General features: G+C 42.7%; 1 protein-coding gene across 2 annotated transcripts in view; it reads right to left on the bottom strand.

Moving 5' to 3' along the window:
- The window catches only part of PPP1R1A (protein phosphatase 1 regulatory inhibitor subunit 1A), a 213,428-nt gene that overhangs the window by 72,585 nt on the left and 117,215 nt on the right, over positions 1-23,628 (bottom strand). Inside the window, exon 3 of one of the 2 annotated variants that reach the window (XM_056562771.1) lies at positions 3,565-3,602. The exons of the other annotated variant lie outside the window; for it this stretch is intronic. Within the exon in view, the coding sequence (XP_056418746.1) occupies positions 3,565-3,602 (38 nt within the window). The remainder of the gene's footprint in view (positions 1-3,564; positions 3,603-23,628) is intronic. 2 annotated transcript variants of the gene reach the window in all.

The raw sequence follows: 23,628 nt of genomic DNA, 5'->3' as shown, positions 1-23,628 counted from the left end.
CCTAGTCACTCTCATAAAATGTAAAGCACAAGTGTAAATGATCAGAGTCTACAGAGTCTGGTCGTGTCTTTATTATTCAACGCATGTAACTATAGCATATGTTGCACTGACACTGTGTTAGAGCAGGTGTTTGATTCCTCATATTCTTGATACCATATCTTATGGCAGTGGCCCAGCTGCTACTTTCTATTGGTCTCAAATGGAGCCCATGACTATCAGAGGTCTGAACATCACAATGGTGTAATCTACAGCCTGAGTTTTTCATCACTGCCGATGATCTACTTAACCCTTACATTATGCACCAGGGTTCCGGTATAGCAAAATAACCATTGAGAAGCTGTTAGATGATAGCCCCCTCTCCCATTTCCTATAATAACACGGCAGAGTACTTCTTATTCAGCACTTTTCTAACCCCATCATTAACCTCCGGATGAATCTGCCTTCTATACAGCTACACCGGAAAGACACCACATCATTTGGACATCACTGCTATAAGCATCACATGGGCTGTCAACTATTTACCTACACTTTCACTATAAGACTGTTATCACTTGTATGTTCTCAGTTCTCCAAGACGTCATTATTATGGCTGAATGCTAGAAATTGATGTTTTTCCAACTTAAACAAATCCATGTCACTAACAAGACTTTTTAGACAAAGATTCTGACTGATAAGTGCGATGTTGGTAGCGTTGCCATAGGGGGCGCAGCAAAATCTGAACCATGCCGCATACGTTGGCACTAGTATTATGAATGCAACGTAATAGGTGCGTGGGGAGGGGTCCTGTTACAGATTTTACACTGGGGCCAAGAGCATCATATGTGAAGGGTCATGAGTTGGTATCTTATTACAAAAGGGTTGCACAGTTGTTACTACAGATACTGTGACAGAATGCATTGCAATATAGCTGCACGTATTTGTATTTAGATAATAGTCTGATCTAAATTTGTCACTTATCATTGTATTAGTGTTTTGTGACATATCATTGTATTGTACCATTGTGCTCTTTTTACCTCCACTTGTCCTGATTCAACCCCCTTGTCTTTTCTGCTTGACTGGACTTCAGTTTATACTTCACTTCCAAAGGTGCATGGAATATTGAATAACTGAGTGAATCACACAGCAGATGGGCACTGGCCACTTGAGAATTATATTTTATATTATACATTTTTCTTTTTAACCTAATTTGTACCTTTCAAAGCCATAAATCTGTGGATGAGGTCTAGCAGCATCTGTAAAAGAACACAAAAGTGTCTGCACAGATGCAAGAACTGAAATGGTCCAAGCAGAGAGAATTTCAGTTTCTTATATGCCGTTCCTTACTACATAGGTTAAAGGGGTTGTCCAGTTGAGAGAAATAGGTCTAAACTGATTATTATTATGTGAATTTAAAGGGGTTATCCAGGAAAAAACTTTATATATATATATCTCAACTGGCTCCAGAAAATTTAACAGATTTGTAAATGACTTCTATTAAAAAATCTTAATCCTTTCAGTACGTATGAGCTGCTCAAGTTGAGTTGTTCTTTTCTGTCTAAGTACTCTCTGATGACATGCCTCAGAAGAAGCAAATTCCCATAGCAAACCTATTCTACTCTGTGCAGTTCCTGAGACAAGCTGAGATGTCAGCAGAGAGCACTGTTTCCAGACAGATAAGAACAACTCAACTTCAGAAGCTGATAATTATTGGAAGGATTAAGATTTTTTAATAGAAGTAATTTACAAATCTAAGAATAAATGAAGAAACACGTAGGTGCACTCACCGCTCAGTGGAGATAGCTGCGTGGCGGTGTCCGGTTCACGGGGAGCTGGGTCACAGCATTGGCGCAGGGAGAGTGGAGCTCGGAGGCTACGCCGGCAGTTTTGCACGTAAGTGCGTGCTTCTTCCGGCCTCGTGAGGCCGGAAGAAGCACGCACGTATGTGCGAAACTGCCGGCGTAGCCTCTGAGCGCCACACTTCCTGCGCCGATGCTGTGACCCAGCTCCCTGTGAACCGGACCCAGCCACGCAGTTATCTCCAGCGAACGGTCAGTGCACCTATGTGTTTCTTCATTTATTCTTGTTGATACTTCATGCTTGTGTGTGTGCACCCCGCAGGAGATACACAGTTAGGTACCGTGATCAAGCTGCATTCCAGTCCAGGTGAAGTCTGCCTTTAGTGTGCTCTCCCTTTTCTTGTCTTATTATTATTTTACTTTAGAAATCTGTTTAACTTTCTGGAGCCAAACATATTTCAAATGTACTAAAACTTCTAAAAATGTTTAGTTTGAGAGATATAGATTTATTAAACCCCCATGTGCCTGCTTTGGTTTGATAACTGTTGCCCCTGGTTATGACCCCCTGAGATGGGTCACACATACTAAGTTTAACTTAAATCTCCTGAAGGTAATGGCAGTGGGTCTTCACTTTTATGTGAGCAAGGTGGATTGAGGGAAAGTGTGTGCTGTGGAGAACAAAGGGATCAGGAAGTTGAAATCCAACATGCCCGATCCTTTTGTCCCCAACATCATCTGTCCTGGAGATTCAGGAGGCCCCATAGACATAGGGCAGTCAGCCAGTCCCACAGAAATCAGTGAGTTTGGTTATTTGCTTTGCTCTAATGTGAATGGAGATGTCTATAGACCTGTACATTATAATGTGACATTTATTTTATTACCACCAAAAGGAAGCTTTGAGATCCGCCAAGCTGACGGCAATTCTATTTTACTACTATAAACAGAGTACTGCTCTAACGTCATGTCAGATTCTAGCTATCATAAGCACATAAATAAGCCAGCTGTCATTCTATCCAGGACATCATACAGATCGCTCCATGTGCCTATGTCTCATGTAGAGAAAACAGCATGGAAGAGCCTCCACTACATTCTGGGACTTCAGGGTATCAATGACTACTCCAGATATTTTATATTACACAAGATCACGTGGCGAGTCTTATGAGTAGACATCCTGCCAGCAAAAATAAAGGCTTCTACAAATGACATACTGAAAAAAAGCAGCATGCCAGCTGCAGGGGATCAGAATTCACAATAAACAATTGCAATAAAAATAAATATTCAATGAAGGCTGTGGAGTCCGCTCTCACTGAACATATATGTAGTTCACCTGTGCCCGGTACCGCCCTCGGCCAAAAGTCCAATCAACAAAAGAAGAAGGTCCAGCACGTTAGGTAGAGGATAAAATAAGCTTTCCTTTATTCACAAATCTTGACACGATTCACATATAAAAAAAGGTCTGACGCGTTTCACCTACGTCGAGGCTTAATCGTAGACTCAACGTAGGTGAAACGTGTCAAACCTTTTTCTGTATGTGAATCGTGTCAAGATTTGTGAATAAAGGAAAGCTTATTTTATCCTCTACCTAACGTGCTGGACCTTCTTCTTTTGTTGATTGGAAAAATAAATATTATATAGGATGTCAGATAGGGAGCTAAGGAGCTTACTACATAATCTATTTTTAGGGGGTAAATATAGAATATAGAATGCACAGGGGTAACATATGCACCACGGCCCTGGTGTCTCAGAGCACCTCTGCATCATAAGTAAATTTTCCATAAAATGTACATACCTTTTGAAATGGATTAGGACTCCGTTCTTCATCTATTTCTGGTGGGAAAGTAAACAAAGATGTAATTAAGTAAAATAAAAATAAAATGTTCTCTATACTTATGGTCTTTTATTTAAAATAAAATTATTCATTTTATACACCAGGATGAGTATTTATTAAAACTTGCCCACACAAAGTTGAGGAGATGCCCAAAGAATTTCATAACATGCCAGATCCAATTTTCAGAGATCCTTTTAAAATTTTTATAAGTATTTCCAAGTGGTTTCTATTGGTAATATTTTCCCCCGGCACTTACACAATTTTAGATGCATTTTGAAAACTAGCACGTAAAAAATTGTAGAATATATGTCCCCTGTCTAAACAAGAGCAATGCCAAAACACCACCAATGTGGGTTCATTCCAGCACACCAGTCAACTCAGTTATTGCAAAGATCTAGAACAAAGATTGAGTTTTCTGCCCTATATCCAAACACTATAGTCAAGGTAGAATGGTTTGATGATACCTACATAGCACCCAGTAGTGGGGACACATGGCTCTCATGGTGAAATCTCTGAAAGTTTGGCTTATTTTAAAGCTATAAAACATGACTAAAGATTTAAAGGCAAAGCCAGAATACCTCCGAAAAGGAAAAGCTACTACAGATAGCTGTTTTGGGGTTGTTGCCCCTTCTCAGCTGACTAGTTAGTGTTCACCTTTTTTTGTAAAAATGAGGGAATGTTTCTCATTGAGTAGAGTGCCATGCAATCTCCAATAGGTGGCACCAAAGAGCAATCCTGTTTCCTTCTGAGAGAGCTACTTTACATAGCCTTGTTTCCCAGTAAATCTTCAATGACCTATATAAGTCCCTTCATACATTTTTACAGGTAAAAGTGTTGTCTGGGGGCCAGAAAACATCCAACCTGTTCTGCTCCTTGGCTCTCTACTTCAGCTCCCTGATGCTCTCTGGTATAAATTATTCCTTGTCAAAAAAGGGGGCAGGGCCAGTTACAATTATTGTGTGTAGGAGAACAGGGAGCAGAAGTGGAATGCCAGGGAGCCAAACAGGTAGGACCTATTCTGCTCCCCAGACAACCTTTTTAAGAAGGAACATACCCCTCTCAGTCTATTGACAAAAGCTTCTCCGACTAGCCAGCAGAATTTAATTCAATCTGACACAGAATAAGTGTATTACAAGGTGTAATATGCTGTTTAAAGGAGTTCCCTGCCCTTAGACATCTTATCCCAGCAGTGGGACCCCCACAATCTCCCTGCTGAACCCGCGTTCGTTTTTAGTGTTGGGTGCAGTGCCGGAGGCTTGTGACGTCACAGCCACGCCACACTCATGACGTTACGGCCACTCCCCCTCAATGCCAGTCTATAGGACGGGGCCCCCTCCCATAGACTTGCATTGAGGGGGCTTTGCCGTGACATCATGAGTGGGGCATGACCATGACGTCACGAGCCTCTGCCCCGCATCGCCAGTCATCGAAGTTTGCTCCGTGCACCGGATGTCTGGGATGCCGCAGGGGACCCCCGCAATCAGACATCTTATCCCCTATCCAAAAGGAGGGCAGAGTACCCCTTAAGGCCTTAAAAAAACACCTAACATAGCTTTTGGATGGAATTAACATGTGCTATAATTTTTTTTGTGGAAAAATATGCTGCGGACATTGACACCACATATTTTTATGTTTTTCTATTTCTGGAACATGTTCTAGAAATGATTTGCTGTATAAATACTAAACATTGACTTCACATCAAAGATCTGCACTGAAATCTGCAACATCAATCTGGCACAAATAACAATAATAGTAATATGGCTTTAGATTGGATAGTGGTTTCTGTGGTACCTGATATTGAAGCTCTCCCCTCCTTTATTGTAAACCATAAAGTACCTTTGTACTTTACTAAATGGTGTGCAAATAATCGTACAGTGCCTAGATAGCATTGCTGCAACGGACAAACACAACATCACCACACATTTTACTAAATAACACTGCCCAGTTAATTAAAGGGAATGCTGTTAGATCATTGGCCCACATTAATCATTGTCTTTAGACAGTTTTTTGTGTCTAAAAAAGGGGCAAAAAAGGCGCAAGCAGGATTTTTTGCGCCTTTTTTTGCCCCTTTTTGTTTACACATTTCTGCTGATTTTGAGTTGCAATCCACTGATTTTGGCAATATACATGATATGGAAGGGTTTTATCATTGCCCTTTTTTGTAAAAAGGAGCACAAAAAGGCGCAAAGCCACTGAAAAGTCTCTAAAACTACACCAGCCCTTACCTGGTGTAGCTTTTTGGTGTATGTGTAGACAGAAATTTCAGAAAATGTGACCTGCACAAAATTTATCACATGCTCTTTGACCATTTAATAAATTTGGTGCTCCTACACATTATCAGCACACAAAAAAAAAAAAGGTGCAAAAAATGCTTCACTTACACCTAAAATAATACATGTGGGCCATTATACTTTCCCATAGGTCTAGGTGTCAAGGTGAAGGGTGCATGCCGTAAATGACAAGATCAGGTTTCCGGATGATACATTTTGTGTTCCAAACACAACAGAAGTGCGACCATCATGTTGGTATTGTGTATATAAACATTTAACAGACTGTAATAAACGGACACAATGGAAAGAATGGACTAGATCATAGCAGGAATCTAGGACTATACAGTGATCCCTCAACTTACAATGGCCTCAACATGCATTAGTTTCAACATACAATGGTATTTTCTGGACCATTGTAACTTGAAACCAGACTCAACATACAATGCTACGGACAGTCCAGTTCTGTGATACCTGTCACAACTGACCAATCAAAATGGGCATTTTACTGGTAAATCACCTGTATTACTGAAGTGCATGCACTGACTGGCTGTCTGGTAGCGCCCCCTACAGTACAGGGAGGAACTACAAGTTTTGTACTACTCCTTACCTGTGCCAGGGTTAGCTGCTCCTTTGGACACCAAGTAAGGGCGGCTCCATTTGGGACACTGTGTGTACTGTATAGGACCCTGAAGAAGCTCATGTCCTCTACATAAACCATTGTTTCCCAACCAGGGTGTCTCCAGCTGTTGCAAAACAACAACTCCCAGCAGGCCCGGACAGCCGTTGGCTGTCCGGGCATGCTGGTAGTTGTAGTTTTGCAATAGCTGGAGGCACCCTGGTTGGGAAACACTGACATAGACAGTGATTTACAGCTCCCAGCAGATCTTTATTACTTTTATATGTAAGGATTTGCTTTATCTGTATTAGTTATCTACTTATTTTTCTTTAATCCTCACTTTTTATTTTTTTCGGATGACATTTTGGGGCTTCAGAACCAATTACCAGGTTTCCATAGAGTTCTGGTCTCAACATACAATGGTTTCAACATACAATGGTCGTCCTGGAACCAATTGATATTGTAACTTGAGGGACCACTGTATTCAGCATCAGAGATGAGCAGAATTTGTTGCTTTCATGTTATATATTTCTCTTGGACTTAGAAATGTAGGTTACACAATTTTTCTGGCAACTCATATTACAATTCTATTACAAGTCTGTGTATAAAGATATGAGAAACTGTCTCTCTAACATAATGTTATCCGGATATGATCATAACATTCTCAATAAGACAAACCTGAATTAACCGTAGCCTGTGTGTGTAACATTCTGGAACAGTAAATTACACAAATCTAAATTGCAAATGTGGACATTAATATGCACATTTTGATTAATATAAACTGAATACTGTAATAGAGAGGTTTATTTCTGACTAGACTCCCATCCCCCACGCTATGACTCCTTCTTCCTAATTATTAATTCCATAGCGGTCAGATGAGCCGTTAACTAAAAGACATCACAGACAGTTCAATGTAAAGGGGAAGTTATCAGAAATCTGCATAATTAATGTAATTACAACTTCTTAGAATATATCTTAATATCTGGTTCTTTTGTGTATGAAATCACTTGGTTTAACATTAAAAACCTACCACTACTGAAATATTCCACTATGTGCCCCTGTGGAACATGGGCATTTGCCTTTAGCAGAAATAAAAAGATAAAGAGAAACCTCATAGCACATCTACGACTGTAAAGTGCTTCGGGACAGCCTTAAAGATGTAATGGCTGCTAAATTACAACCTGCACCCCACCTTGGGCATTACAGCTCATTCAAGATGGTCCACTGGGAGCGTGCACCTGTAAGGTATGTCAAAAACAGGCACCCCCTAAAAATAAACTAATACATATTTATTACATATCCAGCTTCAGCCATCTAGTAAACAGTCATGGCCGTAAATGTTGGCACCCTTGAAATTTTTCAAGAAAATGAAGTATTTCTCACAGAAAAGGATTGCAGTAACACATGTTTTGCTATACACATGTTTATTCCCTTTGTGTGTATTGGAACTAAACCAAAAGCATGGACAACAGAAAGAGGAGAAGAGAACTGTCTGAGGACTTGAAAACCAAAATTGTGGAAAAATATCAACAATCTCAAGGTTACAAGTCCATCTCCAGAGATCTAGATTTGCCTTTTTCCACAGTGCACAACATTATCAAGAAGTTTGCAACCCATGGCACTGTAGCTAATCTCCCTGGGCATGGATGGAAGAGAAAAATTGATGAAAAGTGTCAACACAGGATAGTCCGGATGGTGGATAAGCAGCCCCAAACAAGTTCCAAAGATATTTAAGCTGTCCTGCAGGCTCAGGGAGCATCAGTGTCAGTGCGAACTATCCTTCAGCATTTATGGCAATGCTATGGCAGGAGACCCAGGAGGACCCCACTGCTGACACAGAGACATAAAAAAGCAAGACTACATTTTGCCAAAATGAACTTAAGGAAGCCAAAATCCTTCTGGGAAAATGTCTTGTGGACACATGAGACTAAGATAGAGCTTTTTGGTAAAGCACATCATTCTACTGTTTACCTAAAACAGAATGAGGCCTACATCAAAAATAACACAGTACCTGCAGTGAAATATGGTGGAGTTTCAATGATGTTTTGGGGTTGTTTTGCTGCCTCTGTCACTGGGTGCCTTAAATGTGTACAAGGCATCATGAAACCTGAGGATTACCAATGAATGTTGGGTCGCACTGTACAGCCCAGCATCAGAAAGCTGGGTTTGCGTCCGAGATCTTGGGTCTTCCAGTAGGTCAATGACCCCAAACATATGTCAAAAAGCACCCAGAAATGGATGGCAACAAAGCGCTGGAGAGTTCTGAAGTGGCCAGCAGTTAATCCAGATCTTAATCCCATTGAACACCTGTGGAGAGATCTTAAAATTGCTGTTGGGAAAAGGTGCCCTTCCAATAAGAGAGACCTGGAGCAGTTTGCAAAGCAAGAGTGGACCAACATTCCGGCTGAGAGGTGTAAGAAGCGTATTGATGGTTATAGGAAGCCACTGATTTCAATTCCAAAGGGCGTGCAACCAAGTATTAAGTTAAGGGTGCCAATAATTTTGTCCAGACCATTTTTGGAGTTTGGTGTGACATTATGTCCAATTTGCTTTTTTTCCTCCCTTTTTTGGCTTAGTTCCGATATACACAAAGGGACTAAACATGTGTATAACAAAACATATGTTACAGCAATCCTTTTCTGTGAGAAATACTTCATTTTCTTGAAAATTTTCAGGGGTGTCAACATTTACGGCCATGACTGTAGCTGTCATAATAGGAAAGTTAAATCCATTGCAATTCTACTAAATTGCCAGTAGATGGCAGCATATTGTTTAATGCCTAAATTACAAAGTACTGCAAATTGCAAGGGGGAACTTAAAGGGGTACTCCGTTACCTTGCTGTCGGAGGTCCGCTTTCCAGCATCCGGAAGTTATTGTTCCTAACGATGTGTGTGCGGGCTTCCGTGTTCAGGACCACCCCTCGTGATGTCACGCCCGCTCCCTCTATGAAATTTTATGGAAAGGCGGCGCGAGGGGGCGGGTGTGACATCACGAGGGGCGGCACTGAACACGGAAGCCCGCACACACATCGTTCGGAACAATAATTTCCGGACGCAGAAAAGCAGAGCTCCGACAGCAAGGTAACGGAGTACCCCTTTAACCCCCTTAAGGACACATGACGTACTGGAATATCATGTGTCCGCTCCCGATCTATAATGCGGTGCCGCGCGCTATTAACCCTTTAGATGCAGCGTTCAAAGTTGAACGCCGCGTCTAAAGTGAAAGTGAAAGTATGCCGGTTAGCTCAGTGGGCTGTTCGGAATAGTTGCGGCGAAATCGCAGCATCCTGAACAGCTTACAGGACAGTCGGAGGGTCCCTACCTGCCTCCTCGCTGTCCGATCGCCGAATGACTGCTCAGTGCCTGAGATCCAGGCATGAGCAGTCAAGCGGCAGAATCATCGATCACTGGTTTCCTATGAGAAACCAGTGATCAATGATAAAGATCAGTGTGTGCAGTGTTATAGGTCCCTATGGGAGCTATAACACTGCAAAAAAAAAGTGAAAAAAAAGTGAATAAAAATCATTTAACCCATTTCCTATGAAAAGTTTGAATCACCCCCCCCTTTCCCATAAAAAAAAAACACAGTGTAAATAAAAATAAACCTATATGGTATTGCCACGTGCGGAAATGTCCGAATTATAAAAATATATTGTTAATTAAACCGCACGGTCAATGGCGTAAGCGCAAAAAAATTCAAAAGTCCAAAATAGTGCATTTTTGGTCACTTTTTATATCATGAAAAAATTTATAAAAAGCATCAATAAGTCCCATCAATGCAAAAATGGTACCGCTAAAAACTTCAGATCACGGCGCAAAAAATGAGCCCTCATACCACCCCATACACGGAAAAATAAAAAAGTTATAGGGCTCAGAAGTGACAATTTTAAACGTATTAATTATCCTGCATGAAGTTATGATTTTTTACAGAAGTACGACAAAATCAAACCAATATAAGCAGGGTACCATTTTAATCGTATGAACCTACAGAATAAAGATAAGGTGTCATTTTTACCGAAAAATGTACTACGTAGAAACGGAAGCCCCCAAAAGTTACAAAACTGCAGGGTTTTTTTTCAATTTTGTCTCCCAATGATTTTTTTTTCCATTTCACTGTAGATTTTTGGGTAAAATTACTGACGTCATTACAAAGTAGAATTGTTGGCGCAAAAAATAAGCAATCATCTGGATTTTTAGGTGCAAAATTGAAAGAGTTATGATTTTTTAAAGGCAAGGAGCAAAAAACAAAAATGCAAAAACGGAATAACCCCCGGCCCTTAAGGGGTTAAATGACAAACCTTTAGTTCCTGGCCAGACAGAATTTGCTGTTACTATCCTGTCCACCAGACTGAAAGGCTATGATTTGTCATTGCAGGAAAATTGTTCAATAAAAATACTTCTGGTTTCACCCAGCCGGCTCCCTTCGCACATTGGAATTATTGACCATACTTTCAGCATATGTGCAACACACCCCTCAGAGGAGAATCAGTGGACTAGTGCATTTACTTAAAAGGCTAGAGTGGAGCATATATTGCCACTGATACTATCCCACTTTCCTTTAAGGCACTCCCCTGCACCAGCCATTGTTTCATCTGTTATATTACAAGTGACTTTGCCTTCATTGCATTGAAAGATTCATTTACCAAGTTGCTCAGTTATGAATTGTGCCTTAGTTCAAGTATTTCAGGTTCTAGTTTTTTGTCTGCACTCCTAACTAGAGATGAGCGAACTTACAGTAAATTCGATTCGTCACGAACTTCTCCGCTCGGCAGTTGATGACTTATCCTGCGTAAATTAATTCAGCCTTCAGGTGCTCCGGTGGGCTGGATAAGGTGGATACAGTCCTAGGAAAGAGTCTCCTAGGACTGTATCCACCTTTTCCAGCCCATCGGAGCACCTGAAAGCTGAACTAATTTATGCAGGATAAGTCATCAACTGCCGAGCCGAGAAGTTTGTGACGAATCAAATTCTCCTGTAAGTTCGCTCATCTCTACTCGTAACATCAAGACATTTCCACCATTTATTAACCCAGACAGTACAGAGGGTTTGCCATGGGGAACTAGTACCATCCAAACCAAACCCCATTCTGTCTGATAAATAGGAAATTTTCATTAAAAGACATTTTGAGATTTCCATGGCTTCCCATAAGGGAAATAAATGAAATCACAAAAACTATTATACCGTATTTTTTGCCATATAAGACGCACTTTTTCTTTCTCAAAACTGGGGGGGGGGGGAAATTGGTGCGTCTTATATGGCGAATACACACCTATTGGGTCGGTCGCTGCGGCCATCAACGGCCGGGACCCGCGGCTAATACAGGACATCACCGATCGCGGTGATGCCCTGTATTAACCCTTCATACGCGGCGCGTCTGAAGCGAAAATAAAACTAACCCAGCTGCTCAGTCGGGCTGTTCGGGACCACCGCGGTGAAATCAAGGCGTCCCGAACAGCTTACAGGACACCGGGAGGGACCTTACCTGCCTCCTCGGTGTCTGCTCCGTGCCGGGATCCCCTGCATGGCGGCGCTCTCTCTTTCGACGTCATCACGTCGTCCCGAACGCCGTACCGTCATCCAATAGGAGCGGCATGCATAGCGACGTGATGATGGCGACTGAGAGCGTGGATCCCGGGGAAGAAGACGTCCGGAGCGTCAGGGACACCCCGGGGACGCGGCGACAGCGATGGAGCGACATCCAGGGCAGCGGTGAGGGGTCTGGAGCGGCGGGGACACGTGAGTATTACCTCCTATCCAGTGGTCTTCAACCTGTGGACCTCCAGATGTTGTAAAACTACAACTCCCAGCATGCCCGGACAGCCAACGGCTGTCCGGGCACGCAGGGAGTTGTAGTTTTGCAACATCTGGAGGTCCGCAGGTTGAAGATCACTGTTTGGTGCAGAATCTCTTTTTTTCTAGATTTTGCACCTTTAAAATTGGGTACGTCTTATATGCCGGTGCGTCCTATAGGGCGAAAAATACGGTAGTTCCACAATTTGACAGTGACTCACATGCAATACTTTGACTCCCTAGCATTAATGCTGATTATAGAATAAAGGAATATTATAAACTTCAATCCTATAAACATTTTTATCACACACTTAGTATTTCATAATAAACATACAGTATGCAGTTCTCCTTCCTGCAAATGAATCTGATTGTGTTTAACAACAGCCACAAGATTTCAAAAGCCTTTATTCAAATCCCTACTGTAGCACAAACGACAGAAAAAATAATTCTGATTATGATAGAATAGAGTCAGGAGACACAGGGCATTGTAGATTGCTACATATGGATTTAAATGGGCACTGTCAGAAACAATAACTTTTGATATGTTACAAAGCATGCAAAAACAATATGTTTTCCAATTGTTTTCATCAGAAAATTGTTGATGTTTCATACTGAAAAAGCCAGTCAAAAAAGTGGCCACTTTAGCAGCTGCCAAACACCTCGGGAGGTGTGCTACTCTGTTTCCATGGCAAACTATGTTATCAGCGTAGCACGGAAAAGAAAATATGTACAGGAGCAGGGACTCCTGTGTATTGCCAGACTCCCTGCTCCTGTAGGTACAGTTCTAAGTAGTGAGTTGTGATGCACACAGTAAAGTGTATCCATTGCCCCTCACATACGCTTGTCTCTTGCATCCGGCCTACCGAATGTAGTAAGTAGCATTGTATACAATACACTGCACTTAAAGGGGTACTCCAGTGAAACCTTTTTTCTTTTAAATCAACTGGTGGCAGAAAGTTAAACAGATTTGTAAATTACTTCAATTAAAAAATCTTAATCCTTCCTGCAATTAGCTGCTGAATACTACAGAGGAAATTCTTTTCTTTTTGGAATGCTCTCTGATGACATCACGACCACAGTTCTCTCTGCTGACGTTATTACAATAATAATAATGCTTTCTTTATTGTTGTCCTTAGTGGGATTTGAACCCTTGTTTCCTGCACTGCAAGGCAGCAGTGCTAACCACTGAGCCACTATGCTGCCCTTAAGCATACATCTGCTATGCACGGTTGCTAAAATGGACAGAGATGTCAGCAGAGAGCACTGTGCTCGTGATGTCATCAGTGTTCCAAAAAGAAAGGAATTTCCTCTGTAGCATTCAGCAGCTAATAAGTACTGGAAGGATTAAGATTTTTTAATAGAAGTAATTTACAAATATGCTTAACTTTCTGCCACCAGTTGATTTAAAAGAAAAAAGGTTTTCACCGGAGTACCCCTTTAAGCCTCATATACATATTAGCAGGGGTCAAGTCCTGGGGAAAAAGTGTGAGAATTCACTCAAGATTTCCACTCAAGGGCTGATCCTGCAGGACTCCTGCTCATGGGAACAGTGTTCCTGCTGTGAAAAAAAGTGCAGGAATTCCATTCCCATGCGTTCCTGGAGGATTTGAGCCCTGCTTATTAGCCAAAAAACTGTAGAGGACTATGAAATTGAAAAAGGATTGCCTGGAATCATGATGAATAGTCCTGGCTAGACATGGGGTTATTTACACCCATGTTTTCCAACTGACAGGTCCACTTTAAAGGATCTGGTGCTAACATCTTGGTACCAGATACCACAGGTCATCTTCAAAGGTCTTATGAAGTCTAAGCGGGTAGTTTTAATGTTATGGCTGATCTTCGTATGTGTGTGTGTGTTATATGATATGTATTTATGCATAAACAGAGTACCGTATTTATCGGGGTATACCACGCACCGGCCCATAACACGCACCCTCATTTTACCAAGGATATTTGGGTAAAAAAAGTTTTTTACCCAAATATCCATGGTAAAATGAGGGCGCGTGTGTGCACGTGTATACCCCGATATACCCCCAGGAAAGGCAGGGGGAGAGAGGCCGTCGCTGCCCGCTTCTCTCCCCCTGCCTTTCCTGGGGTCTAGAGCGCTGCTGTCGGCCCTTCTCTCCCCCTGGCTATCGGCGCCGCTGCCCGTTCTGTCCCCCTGACTATCGGTGCCGGCGCCCCATTGCCGGCGCTGATAGCCAGGGGGAGAGAAGCGGCGCCGACAGCCAGGGGGAGAGAAGGGGCAGCAGCACGCATTGCTTGCGCCGCTGCCCCGTTGCCTCCCCCCATCCCCGGTGGCATAATTACCTGAGTCGGGTCCGCGCTGCTGTAGGCCTCCGGCGTGCGTCCCCTGCGTCGTTGCTATGCACGGCGCGGCGCACTAACGTCATGCGCCGCGCCGTTCAGCGCATAGCAAGACGCCGGGGACGCACGCCGGAGGCCTGCAACAGCGCGGACCCGACTCAGGTAATTATACCACCGGGGATGGGAGGAGGCAACGGGGCAGCGGCGCCGGCAATGGGTGCCGCTGCCCCTTCTCTCCCCCTGGCTGTCGGCGCCGCTTCTCTCCCCCTGGCTATCGGCACCGATAGTCAGGGGGACAGAACAGGCAGCGGCGCCGATAGCCAGGGGGAGAGAAGGGCCGACAGCAGCGCTCTAGACCCCAGGAAAGGCAGGGGGAGAGAAGCGGGCAGCGACGGCCTCTCTCCCCCTGCCTTTCCTGGGGGTGTATCGGCGTATAACACGCACACAGACTTTAGGCAAAAAATTTTTGCCTAAAAAGTGCGTGTTATACGCCGATAAATACGGTATATATATTACATACATGTGTTTGATATGAAAATTTGCTTTACAGCTACTACCTATGTAATGCACTATTGCCATTTTGTATACAGCAATGGCTAATGCTTCACTTTAGGAGAAAAAAATAAAATAAAAATGAAGCCGTTTAGTCATGATACTCCGGCCCCTGTATCGCCAGTCATTACGCACAGAGCGAGTTTGCTCTGTGCAGTGATGACAGCGGGGTGCCACAGCCGAGATCGCAGGGGTCCCCAGCGGTGGGACCCCCGCGATCAGACATCTTATCCCATATCCTTTGGATAGAGAATAATATGTCTAGGGGAGGAGTACGCCTTTAAGTACCAGGGCACCAAGATGTATATTTACATCCAATGGCAGAGATTTATTAAAACCTGTGGACAAGTTGACCAGTTGCCCATAGCAACCAATCAGATTGCTTCTTTATTTTTTTTAAAGGCCTCTGAAAATGAAAGCAGCGATCTGATTGGTTGCCATGGGCAACTGCTCCACTTTTCCTCTGCAGAGGTCTTTATATATCTCCCCCAATGTTCTGAAGGGGTTATGATTCTGATAACACACTGTAACAAACCTCCTCATGTAATCTTCTTAGAACTGGGGTGATACACTGTAACAAACCTCCTCCTGATGTAATCTCCTTACTACTGGGGTGACACACTGTAACAAACCTCCTCCTCATGTAATCTCCTTACTACTGGGGTGACATACTGTAACAAACCCCCTCCTCATGTAATCACCTTACTACTAGGGTGACACACTGTAACAAACCTCCTCCTCATATAATCTCCTAACTACAGGGGTGACACTCTGTAACAAATCTCCTCCTCATGTATTCTCCTTACTACTGGGGTGACACACTGTAACAAACCTCCTCATCATTTAATCACCTTACTACTGGGGTGACACACTGTAACAAACCCCCTCCTCATAATCTCCTTACTACTGGGGTGACACACTAACAAACCTCCTCATCATGTAATCTCCTTACTACTGGGGTGACACACTGCAACAAATCTCCTTCCATGTAATTAACTTACTGGAGTGACATGTGACCACTCCTCCACCTCAGCCCCGCCTTCTCCACAGCATCACACAGGTTCTTCAGCCATATGATCTTTCCTCTCCTCCACAGCTAAGCTCCGCCCCCAATATGTGATGGTGACATCATCACGGGTCCTACATCTCCAGCATCTAGCTGTCCGGGCCGGGGGAGGAGACGGAGGGAGGGTAAGAACAGAGAGGTCGGTCCTGCAGGACTAGTGTAACAGGGACGGCGTTCCTCTTGTGGAAAAAGCAAAGGAACGCTGTTCCTGTGCGTTCCTGCAGGACTGGAGCCCTGTATATAATCCTATATAATACAGAAAGACTGTTCAGCATTTTTCTGAGTCAAGTTGTCATTTCTATTTGGTATGTGCATAAAAACATGATAACATTTACTATCAGCACATAGGGGGGTAATCCATGAAAAGTGGAGGAGGTGAACGACTTTTCACTCCATTAATTCACGTGTTGAAGACTGTGTATCTGCACCAAATGTATTACATGGCGCAGGGCATGTGATAAATCTGGTGCTGATCAAATTTCTCTGTTACTTTGTTTGCGACTTTTAACCCGTGCGACAAAATGTGTGACTTTTTAATAATGCTGTCCACAGTCAGTTTCTAAGCCAACTGAGGACTTGTGTAGAATTGCGCCTAAATAAGCGTAATTGCGCCAAAATATACAACAAACTGAAAATTCATAAATTCCTGACCACTGCATGATTTCAAATGAAAACACGACTTCCAACGTCACTATGAAAAAAATGTTCTAATTTTTCTCTAAAAAGCAACTGCACCAAAAATAGAGACAAACTACAGCCAAAATAATGGAGTAAAAGGTTTGATACATACCCCTCATTGTCTCTTTCCTCCGCTGCTGCAAATAACTCACATTATGTGATTACAAGACTATAAAATAATACAGTAATATTATGGGAGCTGTGCAGTGCATCTTGGGAGAAGTTCATTTTAGCAGAGAACATCATCTCTCACAATGAAGGCGGACAGCAGCGGAGCAGTTGGTGAGCGCGAGATCGAAGGGATATCAGACCGATTAGTTTAATCCCTTTATAGGAGAAATCCCACTTTTCACTGAACACAAAGCTCCATCTGGAGCAACAAGATGCCAAGTACGGTATATTATTTCTATCATGAAAGCAGAACTATCAAAACTCAGGGCATATCCATTTATTAGGAGCAGATCCACAGGCAAAGGATTACACTATTGATGTATGTAGTAAACAGAGGACTAGATTGGTTACACTGTAACAAACCGTCCAAGGTCTATACTATAGCATTAGTTCTATAGCATTGCTTTTATAAATGTGCATTTAAAAGTATTCACACTCACTGACTCCAAGAAGAGAACTTGAAAAATGGGAATAAAAAATAAATAAAAATTGACAGAACTTCATATTATACAACGATTAAGTTTATTTACAAAACACTGGACTATAATGTATAACATCTATGAATATAAAGTCATACTTTAACATTAAACTCATGTAAAATACCAAAAACATTTTAAGGGTACGTTCACACGAGCGGATTTTGGCAGCATATTTCGCTGTGGATCTGCCGCAGAAGGACCCTCTGTATTCTGCCTTCACATGCATGTGCCTGCTCGTACCGGTAATACGTGCAGACACACTGAAGCAATGTGCCGCGCATGCATGCTGTACTCGCACACATCGCGGCCGCTCCCCCTGCTCAATGAGCTAGGCCGAGAGCAAAGGATAGGTGATAAGATGTCTGATCGCGGGGGTCTTACAGGTGGGGGCTGCATGCTAGATTGGGTGCTGCATGCTAGATTGGATAGGTGATAAGATGTCTTGGGGCCGGAGTACCCCTTTAATTTGTGCATTAGGGGGGATATTCATCCAGACCTCTGCCTTGGATAAGTGTTGCATTTTCCCCTAGCAACCAAGCAGGTTGCTTCTTTTATTGTTGAGGGTCCCTTTTCCACTTTATGGTTGGGCACTGTTTCAATGTTCTACATTCTAAAGTCATTTTATTTTTGGTGTGCATTTTCGCCTTAATGAAGGTATGTGCGCCAAAATTTGCACCAAATCGAAAAGTCGCAATTAACGAATTCCAAACTAATGCCTGATTTCAACTGAAATCACGACTAACACCGTCACATCAGTGATAATGTTCTAAACCATTTGGCGCAACTGTGTTGCAAAAAGTCACATATAAAGAAAATAGCGAAAAAACAGACATAATCCTCCTTTAGACATAATCCTCATTATTTGTAAAATAACTGCTGCCATTTAAAAGTGCAATTGGTCCAGCAAACAATAAGCCCTCAGATAGTGCTGTTGACAAAAAAAAAAAATATGGCTCTTAACCTGTTAAGGACCAAGGACGTACCGGTATGTCCTGGGTCCTTTCCCTTTCTATAATGCGGGGCCACAGCGGTAGGAGAGCAAGAGGGTCCCCTTACCTGCCTCCTCTTGTCCGATCGCTGAATGACTGCTCAGTGCCTGAGCCAGGTGTCATTTTTACCGAAAAATTTACTGCGTAGAAACGGAAGCCCCCAAAGGTTACAAAATGGTGTTTTTTCTTAAATTTTTTTCGCACAATAATTTCTTTTTCCGTTTCGTTGTAGCTTTTTGAGTAAAATTACTAATGTCATTACAATGTAGAATTGGTGGCACAAAAAATAAGCCATCATATGGATTTTTAGGTGCAAAATTGTTAGAGTTATGATTTTTTAAAGGTAAGGAGGAAAAAATGAAAGTGCAAAAACTGAAAAAACCCTGGTCCTTAAGGGGTTAAAAGAAGTAAACAAAAATTGGCTGCAACATAAGGAGGTTAATCCCCTAATCACACCCTGACATTACAGTACCCTAAGAGCCTTAGATAGTCAGCACACTATTACTTACTATTATGTTATGGTGAACACATGGTCATTTCATCAAAGACAGTAAGAACATGGGTTTATGTGCCTGAGACCTACAAGCGATCGATAGGGATAATATTATCATGTACAGTAACCATGGGGGGGACCAATAATTAATTCCACTGGTGGGCCCTCAGCACCCCAGTCTGACTCATCTACCACTACATATATTGTGTTGTTACCATAAATAGTTCTGAAAGTGCCAATATTGCCATCAGCCCCATATGCCATAAATTAAGCGGTGTTTATGAATATAGTAAAACGGCTGATACTATGTTAACTATGATAATACCAGATCCAATACCCACCCACCCGGCTCAGGCTGTCAGACAATTAGAATTTCAGTAGAAATTGCTGAAGAATTATCATAGCACATCCACACTCCAATGCTCTCTGAGCCAGAGGCAGGTATGAAGACAGCAAAGGGCATTTAAGGTCATTCTTATTGCATGCTCCGTGTCCCACCAAGGCTGAGCATGTTGGCGCTTAGAACTATCAAGCTGTGACGGACTTGCAAATGTTCATAACCTCTGCACCGCTGGAGCAGGCTGTCCAGTTACAGACAGATATTCTACAGTGATATTTCTACCTAATTACATGACTTTGAGTAAAGGTGGAATTACCAGAATATTCTTTATGTTCAACACTGATGTAGCAGAGCTGAGTTAGTTACTAGGTACAAATCTTTGTAAAGTCATAGCGTGTTGTGTGGGATTTTACAGATATGTTTGAGAATTCATGATAAGAATATTTATTAATATTTTTAAGCAAATATAGACTTGGAAAATCATATCTTTGATAGATAGATAGATAGATAGATAATTAGATATAATTATTAGTTCTCAGTGCTAGTGATATTGATTCATTGAATAGTTATTCTACTTTTTTTTCCTGCTGCCCAGAAGCTGATTGATTGTCTTGTGAGTCCTGTCACATCTGTCTTATGTCAGCTTTAGCATTTGCTATTTGAAATTTCTCTGGTGTACTGCAGAGTTCTGCCAATGGTCATGTCAACGTCAGATATTTCCTTTGGTCAGTGGTGACTCTCAGCAAATCTTTCCCTCCCATTGGCCATTTAATAGTAAGCTATAATTTATTTTGGCTTCTTCCTACATATGATACATGTCAGGATTCGGCAGGCTGGAGGTGGATCCTCTGTGTCAGAGAGTGATTAGCGTGGACCGTGCCGGCGGACCGGCTCTAAGTTGCTACTGGTATTCACCAGAGCCCGCCGCAAAGCGGTATGGTCTTGCGGCGGCGGTAGCAACCAGGTCGTATCCACCGGCAACGGCTCAACCTCTCTGACTGCTGAGATAGGCGCGGTACAAGGGATTAGGCAAGAGCAAGGTCGGACGTAGCAGAAGGTCAGGGCAGGCAGCAAGGATCGTAGTCAGGGGCAACGGCAAGAGGTCTGGAACACTGGCTTGGGATACACAAGGAACGCTTTCACTGGTACAATGGCAACAAGATCCGGCAAGGAAGTGAAGGGGAAGTGAAGTAATATAGGGAAGTGCACAGGTGAACATACTAATTAAAACCATGCGCCAATCAGTGGCGCACTGGCCCTTTAAATTGTAGAGAGCCGGCGCGCGCACGCCCTAGGGAGCGGGCCGTGCGTGCCGGGACAGCACAGACGGGGAACGAGTCTGGTAAGCGGGCCGGGATGCGCACCGCGAGCGGGCGCGTCCCGCATCGCGAATCGCATCCTGGCTAGGGACATTAACGCAGCGCTCCCGGTCAGCGGGTCTGACCGGGGCGCTGCGAACAGGAGAACGCTGCGAGCGCTCCGGGGAGGAGCGGGGACCCGGAGCGCTCGGCGTAACAATACAAGCTTGTATGCATTTCTTGAATAACTGCTGATTGGTCCCACTTTTTTGCTCTAATATAAGTCTTGGGGGTAGTCAAGAACTTATTAGGGCCCATTAAGACATAGTTACATAGTTACATAGTTAGTACGGTCGAAAAAAGACATATGTCCATCAAGTTCAACCAGGGAATTAAGGGGTAGGGGTGTGGCGCGATATTGGGGAAGGGATGAGATTTTATATTTCTTCATAAGCATTAATCTTATTTTGTTCCAGGAATGTATCTAATCCTGTTTTAAAGCTGTTAATTGTTCCTGCTGTGACCAGTTCCTGAGGTAGACCGTTCCATAAATTCACAGTCCTCACGGTAAAGAAGGCGTGTCGCCCCTTGAGACTAAACTTTTTTTTCTCCAGACGGAGGGAGTGCCCCCTCGTCCTTTGGGGGGGTTTAACCTGGAACAGTTTTTCTCCATATTTTTTGTATGGGCCATTAATATACTTATATACGTTTATCATATCCCCCCTTAAACGTCTCTTCTCAAGACTAAACAATTGTAACTCCTTTAATCGCTCCTCATAGCTAAGATGTTCCATGCCCCATATTAGTTTAGTCGCGCGTCTCTGCACCCTTTCCAACTCCGCAGTGTCCCTTTTATGGACAGGTGACCAAAACTGAACAGCATATTCCAGGTGAGGCCGTACCAATGCTTTATAAAGGGGGAGTATTATGTCCCTTGAGTCCATGCCTCTTTTGATACATGACAATATCCTGCCGGCTTTGGAAGCAGCAGCCTGACATTGCATGCTATTCTGTAGTCTGTGATCTACAAGTACACCCAGATCCTTCTCTACCAGTGACTCTGCCAGTTTAATCCCCCCTAAGACATACGATGCATGCAGGTTATTAGTACCCAGATGCATAACTTTACATTTATCCACATTGAACCTCATTTGCCAAGTGGATGCCCAGACACTTAGTCTATCCAAGTCATCTTGTAACTTATGCACATCCTCTATAGACTGTACCGTGCTACAAAGCTTGGTGTCATCTGCAAAGATAGAAACAGAGCTGTTAATACCATCCTCTATATCATTGATAAATAAATTAAACAACAGCGGTCCCAGTACTGAACCTTGGGGTACACCACTAATAACCGGGGACCAATCAGAGTACGAATCATTGACCACCACTCTCTGGGTACGATCCATGAGCCAGTGTTCAATCCAGTTACAAACTAAAATTTCCAAACCCAAAGACCTTAACTTACCTGTCAGACGTCTATGAGGGACAGTATCAAATGCTTTAGCAAAATCCAGAAACACTATATCCACAGCCATTCCTCTGTCAAGGCTTCTACTCACCTCTTCATAAAAGCAAATTAGATTGGTTTGACAACTTCTATCCTTAGTAAACCCATGCTGGCTATCACTTATAATACAATTATCCCCTATGTATTCCTGTATGTAATCCCTTATAAGTCCTTCAAACAATTTACCCACAATGCACGTTAAACTTACCGGTCTATAGTTTCCTGGGGAAGACCTAGAGCCCTTTTTGAAGATTGGCACCACATTCGCCTTGCGCCAGTCCCTTGGCACAATACCAGACACCAGAGAATCTCTAAATATCATGAACAGGGGTACAGATATTACTGAACTTACCTCTCTAAGAACTCTTGGGTGTAGTCCATCCGGTCCTGGGGATTTGCTTACATTTATATCACTTAACTTACCTTGTACCAACTCTACATTAAGCCAGTTCAGTACATTACATGATGTGTTACCAGCACTGACCTGGCCAATGTCAGCTCCTTCTTCCATAGTGTATACAGAACTAAAGAACCCATTCAGTAGCTCCGCCTTCTCTTGATCGCCTGTGACAACCTCCCCATTATCATTATTAAGGGGTCCTACATGCTCTGTCCTTGGTTTTTTTGCATTTATATATCTAAAAAAATATTTAGGATTAGTTTTGCTTTCTTTGGCCACCTGTCTCTCATTTTGAATTTTTGCTGTTTTTATTACATTTTTACAGATTTTATTAAGCTCCTTGTACTGTTTAAATGTTATCGCTGACCCATCAGATTTGTATTTTTTGAAGGCTATTTTTTTGCTGTTTATTGCTCTTTTAACATCATGTGTCAGCCATGTAGGATTTAGTTTCAATCGTTTATATTTGTTCCCCTTTGGTATATATTTAGCTGTATAGTTATTTAGAGTTAATTTAAAGATGTCCCATTTACCTTCTGTATCAGTATTTGAGAACACCTCCCCCCAGTCTATGTCCTGTAGTGCAGCCCTCAGCCCAGGGAAATTTGCCTTTTTAAAGTTATATGTTTTTGCCTTCCCCGCCTGTCTTTGTTTTCTACATTTTAAGTCAAAAGTAACTATATTGTGGTCGCTATTACCAAGGTTTTCCCGCACAGTTACATTACCAACCAGCTCTGCGTTGTTGGAAATGATCAGATCCAACAAGGCATCACTTCTTGTTGGGTCCTCCACAAACTGGCCCATAAAATTATCCTGCAATAAATTTAGGAATTGTCGCCCCTTTGTAGTTTTAGCCAACCCCGGACCCCAATCTATATCTGGATAGTTAAAATCTCCCATTATTACCACTGTACCTGCCCGGGCGGCCCTCTCTATTTGTTTATGAAGCCGAACTTCTATCTCTTCAGTGATATTAGGGGGTCTGTAGATTACCCCAAATATTATTTTTTCAGTATTTCCCTCCTTTTGTAATTCTACCCACAATGATTCCACATCCTCAGAATCA

The sequence above is a fragment of the Hyla sarda genome, chromosome 2, assembly GCF_029499605.1.
Source record: "Hyla sarda isolate aHylSar1 chromosome 2, aHylSar1.hap1, whole genome shotgun sequence".
Taxonomy (NCBI): domain Eukaryota; kingdom Metazoa; phylum Chordata; class Amphibia; order Anura; family Hylidae; genus Hyla; species Hyla sarda.
Note: the sequence above shows the minus strand (reverse complement) of the source record. Positions and strands in the feature narration are given on the sequence as shown.